Below are 10,950 nucleotides of genomic sequence, written 5' to 3' on the forward strand. Positions count from 1 at the left end.
ATTATCAATAAATTTATGTAGTATTTAATATTTACGCGTAAAGTAAAAACATTTTAAATAGATAAACAATAATCACATTAGTAAAATTGGCGGGAATAAATCTGAGCTCTTTGGATTCATATCATGAACTAAGATAATGTAACGATAGTAACGACGTCATAAAGAAGGGCTTAAAAAGAATGATATTTCATTTTTTCTATTATCTATTTCTATGCTTTCAAAATATTATTATCCGTTGATCGTAATATTATAATATTGTGTGTGCTCTATTTATAAATATATTATCTTATATTATTTTAATTCTTAATTTGATATTCATTATTTGTGTTTTATTTGCAATGAAAATAATGAGATCTATTTTAGTTTGTAACATAGCTTATTCTTGAATAATTCGTAATATCTAATATATTATAATTTTATTTAATTGTATTGAATGTGATTAAATAAATGTATCTATTTTGTATGGAATTATGATTTTGCTTTTCTAGTATTATGAGTAATTTTTGTTAACTAAAAAACGTTGGACCAGATTTGCTTTTGCAATTTTAACGACAACAAAATGTCACAAAGTTTAATAGATGCCTACCTATCTAAGTAAATACTAAATTATAATTTACTTACTTCACCTAAGAGGTAGGTAGTGACAAAAAATATTAAGTCCAAAAAATAGTATTTTTTAAATTTCAATAATATACCTATACTAATTAAAATATATATTTTTTCTTATCCTGTAATTTCATCAAAATTAGAATTTAAAATGTCAGAATAAATAGAAAAAAATTTATGCACATATATTTATTGAATTTTCATTTTGCTTTCAAAACAACTTATTATGAAGATTCTTGTATTATTTTTTTAAGACTTAATAATTAAAATTAAAAATTTTCTATAATTTTAACTACCTATACCTGTAGATACCTTCTATATAGTTTTTGTTTGTGTTCATGGTTTTGAAAAATATTGTCAAAATTCGAACTTCAAACGTTTATAGAACGTAAGTAACAAAATATTTTTATAATTTTTTACGTATGTAAGATTTATGAGGACCTTATATTATATAATTTTCAAGTATTTTTAAGTACAAAAAATTTTTTTATCATACATCATAAAGGCAAATAAAAAAAATTTAAATATTTAAAATACATACGTAAATTGTACAAAAAAAAAATTAAATTATGTCTGGTAAATTAAAGTCAAGCTATTTATTTGTAAATTACAATAAAAATAAAAATAAAAATGTTTTTATAAAAAACTAGTTTTTTTAAATTTTTTTTTTTTGTATTTCTTAATTACTTTTAGAAGTATTAAACATTTTTATATTTTACTTAATATTAGATCCAATTTTTAAGTGAACATTCATTATAATTAAAAGAGAGGCCAATGGCGTACTATTGGCCGTATTTTTTTTCTATTTCGTATGAGTAGGTATCACAATATAATATTTATAAATCAATTTAATAATTGGCTATATTGTGAATTGTGATAATATGATGATTTTGTGTGTGCTTAAACGGTTAATTAAAATCCATTTGTAGTTTGTACTAGCTGTTTCTAGTGTGGCAATATTGAAAATTCTGTACCTGTTATATTTATTATTTTATTATGTACGCGTTATAGTATACTCCGATTTAATATATAGAAGGTTTTCCTAAGTACAAATCGTAATCGGTCATGATATAAAAATTATCTAAATTAATATATTGTATTATGTAAAATGTTCAATAATGTTTGTTGGGTTAATGGAAGATTATTATCGATCAGTTTTCGTCCGTCCGTCATCATTGAAATAAAGTATATCTTGGTTTTATATTTCTGTAATAAAATTAAATAGTACAATGGGAGATAAAAGAAAAAAAATACTTTGTTATCGTACTTCAGTGAAAAAAGTTTGTGTGGAAACGCCAACGGTAATTCTAGTAAATTTTCAACCCCCTCCCCTCCCATAGAAAATTCCTGAGAGGCCCACTATAAGAGGGGCTAATATATTTAACATCAATTTGTGTCTATAAATAAGTCTATAATATAACATTATATTTTTAACAATTTTTTTCTCCTTTTTTGAGAGGGAGGGGGGATAATGAAATATTTGAAGGGGCCTAGCCTTTTATATTTTCTTCTATTCATTTTCTACTAGAAACCATCCTCGTTTCTACTACATCAAAAGGTGAAAATAGACGCACAAAAAAATAAATTGTAAAACTAATAGGTACCTTCTTACAGTCATCATAATATACACATCGCCTCTGTCAAAAATTTTAAATTATAAAATGTATATTAAAATAACTTTGGTAAGACGTAATCATTTTTTAATGAATCATAAATAAAAAAACCCTATTTTAACAATTATTAAAATGAATACAATTTTTCAAGAAATGTTTACTTTATTCTACAATAGCTGTATATAATATTAAAGACAAATTTAATAATGCATACTCTTGATAGTTTATAAAGATATATCTGCTCAAAAAAAAAAAAAAATTATCGATTAGCTGCATCAAAATGTCGTTTGTATTAATGATTTTTTTCGCTAAACTGACGCGTCCATATGACATTCACCCAAATAACATAACATCCTGCAAACATAATGATGGTATATATTAATGTGTGATTAAAATACTACATACAATTATTATTGATTATATTTACTTTAAACTTTCATAGTTTCATAGATAAATATATTATTTATTAACATGAAAATGGGGATATTATCAAAGCTATTTAATTAATTGAATAATAATTAATTATATACTTTAACAGTATTATATTAAATGTATTACTTAATATGACAATAGTTGAAGACTATGATGACCTTACTAAATGTTACAAATAACGAAAAGTATGCTTTTAAAAATATAATATCAATAAATTAACTAAAAAAAAAACTCAGAATTAAAATTGTAAATTGATAATTTAGTAGATAAATTTGTTTTTTGTGTATTGAATGGTAAACTTATGTATTTATAACTCATGTTTAAAAAACAGAAATGAAACAATAATTTTACGTAAGGTGAAAAATTTATTTATACGAAAGTCAAAAGTCAAGCTATTAGGTATATCACTACCTATCTTATATCTATCTATGTGTAACATTCATCTCTACAGTAAATATATTATTAAGTATCAATTTAATTTATTATATCTTATATATTGTAAAATTGTATGTATATATACCTTTTTATGCTGAAAAACTTAAATAATACTACCATAAGTTAAATCAATAAATATAGTTTCTATGGTTATACAAACTATATTGCATTTCTACTTACAAGCCAGTGCTTATATAGTTTTGGTTAAAAAAATATATTTAATTAATAGATACCTAATGAAGGTATAGTGTTTTAATTTTATCACTTTAATAATTAATTTTAATTAAATAAAAATAATGCCTCCAAAATTAGATCAAACAGCTAAAAGAGCTACAAGACTATCATTAGTAAGGTAAAATTGAACTTATTATTTACACGTTGTTTATAAATTACGTTTATATTTGTGTGATCTAGTCTCAATCAGGTCAGAAAAAACCATTCAACAAAGAACCTTCGAGACGCCAGGTAAAGATTGCTAAACCTGTGGACGATATTAACGGAGTTTCATCAAATGAATCTATTAAGCCAGACGATCAATTAAAATTAACTGAAGAAGTACTATACTTTTCATAGACCAATAATTTAGTTATATATATTTTATTTTATTATAAATTTATTTTTAAATATTATTTCAAGACAATTAAAATGGCAAATATAATCAATTTTCGAGAAAAAAAATGTATTAAGTAGAAAATACATCATTAAATATATATATATATATATATATATATATTAGGGACCTTCTATATTACATTATTAGATTATATTCTATACTGATTTCTGATTATATTCTAATACTCTTCTAATTTACGCATCTATTTAATCTTATTAATTATAATATTATCTAAATAAACATAAATTTAATTTATATATTTAAAATTTTTATCTAATTATACAAAAAACATTTTATATACTACTTTAATAATTCGTCATGTTCTTATTGCTTATGTTATAATTGCATGTATTCTATAACAACGATGTATTTACTTTAATTATAAAATAATAAAATTATTCGGCTATAAGTTACAATTAATTGGACTTAAATAGTAGGTAGTTATATACTAAACATATTTTACATTTTTAAAACTAGTATTATAAAAGGGCAATTACTTTATACTTAAAATATCTCGTATAAATTAATAATAATAATAATAATTGATTTCTATTAATACTCCGGAAATAGATTACATTCCTTAATAATTTGTGGTCGTATTAATTATTATCTGATGAATGTTAAATACAATAAAATAAGGAATTTCATTTTTTTTTTAAATCATTATACATATGTATGTTATTTATATATGCCCTATTTGATTAAAAAAAAAAAATGAAAAATATTTTTATAATAAAAAAAATAGATACAGACCGATTAGAGATTAAGTAAATTATAATAATTTTAATATTATTTGCCTATTGACAAATAACAGTATAAAATATGCCATATTTTAATAAATAAAGTTCTACAAACATGAAATACCTATTTATAAAAACTATATGATTAAAAAATACATTATTTAATGGCAATATGCTAAGATAAAATAACATAATAACCAATATATTATATTATTTTGTTTCTATATGGTATATATTATATTGACATATTAAATGATGGACATTGAAGTTTACATATTAAATATAATATATAGCATAAATAGTTTTATTATGTTCTATTTCCGTTGAATGCTATGCCACATTCCATAGGCCATATTCAATGGCGTCCCTGGACCAATATATTGTAAATGGAAGAAGGGGGGGGAGGACGAACTCTGCAATATACATGTACAGCGAACACTTAAACTATAAGAGATAATACTATTTTTATTTAAATTTAAAACATATTTCTGTTATATTTTAGGAATTGGATGAAGCAATAAGTAACGTTTTACAAGCCACAGAATCACCGGAATTAACTGCTCGAGTATCATATAGTTATAGAGACGGATCATTTGTACCATTTAAAAATATTCTTCCGTTTATCACATTGATTGATTTAAAGTCTACGCTAATTTATAGTAAATTAAAAAATATTGAAATCGATACTTTATGGTAGATTATTTCACTCTATAGTATATTTGTGTATCATTTACTGACTGCCAAGTGCCCACCCAAGTATACTTTATAAACATAAATACTTATTTCGTATATTCATACAGACGTACAGTCACAAATCTATAATTTTATATATTTATTTTTGTAAATAAAAATAGTTGTTTCATTGTTTGTAATTTATAGACTTAAAAATTACCGGACCATTTTTAATAAAAATTATACCAATAGATTTCTTAATACTTGAAAAATGTTTATGAATTGTTTGTTCAACTTTTAATTTCTATAGGTTACTGAATAGAGTAACTCATACATGAGTTTAGATATTTCATGTAAAAATCGAATATATTTTTTGTTTATTTTAATAGTTATCATTGGTTACAACTTACATTGGAAATATGCTATACAAATATTTTAAAAACAAAAAATAAATCTTAAAATCAAATACTTATGAACACAAAACACAATTGCAATAGTTAATTTTATGATTTGTTTTTTTAATTACGAATAAACATATTTTTTTTATAAATCACGCGTAAAGAAAAATTCCAATCTTAACGTAACAATATTGGATTTACGTTAGCATTTAATCATACGTTGGATCTATCTTCAATTTTTTTAGTTTATTTAAAAATATGCCTAGAGCTTTTAGGCGGGTAAAGTCGGTTAGTCACAACTATAGTCTTAAGCATATAATAGTTAATATTATTTAATTATTGTAGAAACAGAAGAATGCTTTACAGACAATGACAAAGAAACTGCACTTGAAGAAGTAAAAGAAAAAATTAACCATAACAATGAAGACGTTGAGGTTGACACAGATGAAAATGTTGATGAACGAGTACAAGATGAAGTGGATGAAGAAGAAAGTGAAGCTGAGGGAGATTTACCTAGTGAAGAAGGTGACCAAGGAGAAGGAGGAGAAGAAATTGACGAGGAAAAAACTTCAAAACCTAAAGCAACATCGGACTCAGACGAAGAAGCACCAGTAGTTGTACAAGATGAATCTACTAACAATGATATAAACTCATCAGCAAAAAAAAGAAATGCACCAAAAAAACTTATGAATCAATTTAATTTCTTCGAGAGATGCGCACTTACAGAAGAAATCATTTTAAGAGTACTTTATAATCATTATACTTTTACTATATTAAATTATAATAATCGTACCTATATTTAAGGATAAAGAAGTTCAAACTACACCACCAACAAAAAATGATTTTTGTACATATGCAACACAATGGATTATTTATGATGCTTATAACGAAGATTTCTTGAAGCAACAAGAAGAAAAAGAAAAAGAAAAAAGAGATAAAATAGCTGTTCATGCAAGTAAAAAGAGTGGTAGTAAAAAAAAAAAAAATTATGTAACTGAAGATCAAACTGAAAAAAATATGTTAATCACTGCTAAATTTCTGGAAAGAATTATCAATTTAAATACAATGGATGCTATTGCACAAGGTATAAAAAATGTATTAAACTACATAAAATTATAATTTATAATTGATTTTTTTCAATGACATTGATTTTGTAAATTTAATTTATGAGTTTTTATTTAATATTGATAAGTTTAATTTACTTATTACTAGTAAAACTACAATACAAATTTATACAAAGATAACTATAATTTATAGTTTATAGAGAGTTATATTTTTTGGTACTATAACCAATAACCATATTACTTTTAGATTTCCGATACTATGAGGATCCATCTGATCAATTTAGGGGTAGAGATGGAACAGTACTCCCATTATGGACAATGACATATGACAAAGCTGACAATTTATATGTGACTGATATAAGTTGGAGCCCAGATTACTTTGACATGTTTGCTGTTACATTAGGAACTTGTGAGTATTACATTTACAAATGATTACTTAAACCTAAAAAAAAAATTAATAAAAAATATTTAATCAAGTAAACTTTTTTTTTCCAATTTGAATATAATTTATTTATTAAGCATAAATATGTCACTTAAATTTATTCAATTAAATTTATTAGAGATTTAAAAATTTTTTAAATTCCTTAAATAAAGTAAGACGAAAACTAATATTTTCATTCATATTAACTTTGTTAATTTGTCATATTATAAAGGAATATTAATTTACCTAATTTTCCAAATAAGTTATTTTATTTTTTACTTCTATAAATTATTTATTTTTTTGTTTGTTTGTTTCAAAAGTTTAATGTATAATAATTATTAATTGATAATTATATATGTGATATCAGCCCATTCACCCTTAGGGCCAAGGCAAAACAGTATCCTCGCTTTTGTATGAAATATATCTATTTTATAATAGCTCAAGGGCATTTACCATTAACTGAAAGTCCAGATGTGGGTTATGTATGCTTATGGTCTTTAAAAAATCCATCATATCCCGAATATATAAACCAGACGCATTGTGGAGCGATGTGTTTAGACTTTCATCGAAATCACGGATTTCTCCTGGCTGTTGGATTTCATGACGGTCATTTGGCTGTATATAATGTTAGCTTGCCAACAAAAGAACCTCAATATATGACAGACTCAGTAAATACTAAACATATGGCTTGTGTAAGACAGGTGAGTTTTTATGTATTTTTAATTCTAATTTCTTTTTAATTGTGGTATATCTAATTAAATTTTAGATCTTAAACGGAAAGACGAATCTATTAATTTTTTAATAATTTACTACAGTGGAATAAAAGTAAAAATTCTAAATCAAAATAGTCGGGAAAATCTAAAAAATAAATAAGGAAAATGGGAATTTTTATTATCAGTTTTATCTAATTTTTTGTAATACTTAAAAAAGAATAACTTGTGATGTTTGATTTTTATTCAATTTATAGTTTAAATATTAATAATTTTAAATAAAAAAATCAAATATAATATGAAGATAGTTAAAATAAAATTAAGAAATACAATAATTTTATTTACAAGCCTTTATAAGCATAAAGCTTATGATGGGAAGTTCTATCGGAGTTCTCAGTTCAATGACAGTTTTAAAGATTACAAAACTTAATATACATATTATATTAAATAACAATTAATTATTAATTAATTTATGTTAAATCATAAATTTATGAATGATAACATTTTTGTTTGTTAATAAAAACTTTAAAATATTACAGCAATTAAAAATTATTAAAAATACCTTTAGTTACAATCTATTTTAGTGTTTAAACAAATTCAAAAAATTCAAAAATATGTGTGAATTAATTTGTAATTCAAAATACTATTTTTAATTTTTACATCAAAGATTTTAAAATGTTAAACAAGTAATATAACATTCCTTTTAAGGTTTATTTACTGAGAATTTAAGTTAAGCGTAAATTTGCAAACATTATTTTTTATGTGCAATTAAAGTTTCAAATTTGACATTATTAATATTCATACTTAAAAATGTGATTTACCTTTTAACCATTTTAGTTAATTTGATGTATAACACAATATTATTAATCATTGAAATTTGAAACATTTCACAATAACTTAAATTATCCTTTTGTATTCATAAACAATTTTTCAAAATATTTAGATTAATAAAAAAATATAAAGGCATTTAAGATGTTTGAATAAATATAGATTTTTATATAATTTTAAATAAAAAAAAAAAAATACTGTGTTAATTTTATATTTGTCCAAAGAAAAAAAAAATAGTTAAAAATTTATAAAATTTGAACTTGAACAAATAAAAGTAAGACTTGAAAATATTATACAAGGTTCCTCATAACCTACACGAGTCATAAATTATTCTTACAGAAATCTATAAAACTTTAAAAATACGTATGCAGCATAATGTATATTATAGATATTATTTTGATTTTAAATTTTTACAAAATTAAAAAAATAGTTATTTTAATAATTTATAGATATTAGCAGTAATTTAAAAATTATTATTTGTAGAGATTTTAAAATTTCTACCACTACCTATATTATTATTGATATTATTTACTATACACAATAAAATACAATTTTCAAAATATTTAGATTAGTTTTAAACTATTTATACCATATATCACAAATCTATTCATGCTGTTGTTCGTCAGCATTAACTTATAACTTAAAAATAGTTTAAAATAAATATTTAGTATGTATATTTTATTTTAATTATATTTTATATATATTAACTGCATTTAATATATAGTAATATATAGCATATTTGATAAAAATTAGTGGGTTTTTTATAATTACATTAAAATATTTAATACTTATTAAAAATTCACATTATATTATTGTATACTTGTATACTTATTATAAGTTATTGTGGTTTATTATTTAGGTAGTTTGGGTAAAAGATTTGCCCGATGGTGAATTAAATTTTTATTCTATATCTGAAGATGGAACTGTTTGTAATTGGTTACTAATGCAAAGTGAAATGTCAAAGACCATTATAGTTACATTAGTTTTAGACATTGAACCTCAAATAACACTTGGTGGAATTAGCGAAACATTAATTGGTAAACTATTTACCTCACAGGATATTGAAATATTTTATGTTTCATATCATAAAAAGCAATAAGTACTTCTAATTGTTTTTAGGTAGAGGCACAACAATTGCTTTTCATCCCGAAAAAAGTGGAATATATTTGGTTGGAACCAATGAAGGCTATATATTTAAATGTAACACAGAATGGAGCTCATTTTTTATGCAAAAATTTAAAGCTCACGAAATGTCAATTTATAGAATTGATTATAATAAATATGATCCAAACATTTATTTATCATGTAGCGGTGATTGTACAGTTAAAATATGGGAGGATAAATCTGAGTAAGTATGATTATTTTTTTTATTAAAAACTAAATTTATAAAAATTTATTTTAAATCAACATAAAACAGTTTTTAGGAATTAAATGACAATAAAAATATTTACTGCAAACTATAGTTTGCACACAGTATTTGTTACAACTAATGTGCTATGTGTATACCTACTAATTTTAGTTAAACTTTAAATTAAGTAACAATTTAACATAAACTTAAATTTGTCGGTGAATAATAAATGTATGCTTGAATATTATATAATATAATATATGACTAACTTTTACTTAACTTATCAATATTATATATTATACTCGTACATTTATACTGTTCATTTTATATACAAAATATAAAAGTTGTTATGTGATCTTCAAGATTTATTATAAATTAAAAACGTTATTTTATATTTATCAATTTAATATTTGTAATCTAAATTTTTGTTTTTTTAATTCATAATAGTATACCACTTTTGATATTTGATCTCCTATGGAGTGTGTCTGATGCTCTTTGGTCACCGTTTTCAAGTACAGTTTTTGGAGTCATCACCGAAGATTGTAATGTAGTATTTTATGACTTAGACGCAGATAAGTATAAGAATATTTGCTGTCAACCTATACAACCTGAAAATCAATACCAGCTTACTAAGTTGGCATTTAATTGGCGGATGCCTGTAATAATTGTTGGTAGTTCAAAGTAATCACTCATTTAACTTTATTATTAGTAAATATTATCCGCTTAAATATTTTAATAAGCAAATTTTATTTGCATTTTAGAAGTACGGTCGTCGCATTAAAAATGTCACCTAACCTTCGATTGATAATGAAACCACCGAAAAAAGGTAAACATTACACTACGCAAATGTTGGAATTAGAAAAATTACACAAAGCGTTGGACTCAACTCGAGAACCAGATACTTTAGTTGTACCTGCTGATGATGATACTACAGATTCATAAATTAACGCATTACGCATACATTATATATAAACATATTAAGCAATATTGTAGTAATTATAGTAGCTACTTTCTTGTACATTCAAAGAAATATGATTTTTTTACAATTTATTTCTCTCTATTTTCAAAAT

General features: G+C 22.9%; 1 protein-coding gene across 2 annotated transcripts; it reads left to right on the forward strand.

Moving 5' to 3' along the window:
• The first annotated feature begins 3,363 nt into the window (after positions 1-3,363).
• LOC112598466 (dynein intermediate chain 2, ciliary-like) lies at positions 3,364-10,950 on the forward strand. 2 transcript variants are annotated; one of them, XM_025344935.1, is made up of 11 exons: positions 3,364-3,433; positions 3,501-3,641; positions 4,942-5,098; positions 5,876-6,252; positions 6,314-6,593; positions 6,821-6,982; positions 7,433-7,695; positions 9,392-9,569; positions 9,652-9,880; positions 10,328-10,561; positions 10,642-10,822. In XM_025344935.1, the coding sequence occupies exons 1-11, from the start codon at positions 3,383-3,385 to the stop codon at positions 10,820-10,822; spliced, it is 2,253 nt and encodes a 750-aa protein (XP_025200720.1). In that variant the 5' UTR covers positions 3,364-3,382. The 2 variants fall into 2 exon arrangements, with proteins under 2 accessions (XP_025200720.1, XP_025200719.1); XM_025344934.1 differs by having other exon boundaries at positions 3,383-3,433; positions 5,855-6,252; positions 10,642-10,950.

The sequence above is a fragment of the Melanaphis sacchari genome, unplaced genomic scaffold (assembly GCF_002803265.2).
Source record: "Melanaphis sacchari strain LSU unplaced genomic scaffold, SCAv2.0 Contig48_pilon_pilon, whole genome shotgun sequence".
Taxonomy (NCBI): Eukaryota; Metazoa; Arthropoda; class Insecta; order Hemiptera; family Aphididae; genus Melanaphis; species Melanaphis sacchari.

Excerpts from the sequence above, each read along its gene's own strand:
- LOC112598466 (XM_025344934.1), top strand. The coding sequence starts at position 3,383 with ATGCCTCCAAAATTAGATCAAACAGCTAAAAGAGCTACAAGACTATCA. Across the intron at positions 3,642-4,941 it reads AATTAAAATTAACTGAAGAA|GAATTGGATGAAGCAATAAG; the intron begins GTACTATACTTT and ends GTTATATTTTAG. Across the intron at positions 5,099-5,854 it reads AAAGTCTACGCTAATTTATA|AAACAGAAGAATGCTTTACA; the intron begins GTAAATTAAAAA and ends TAATTATTGTAG.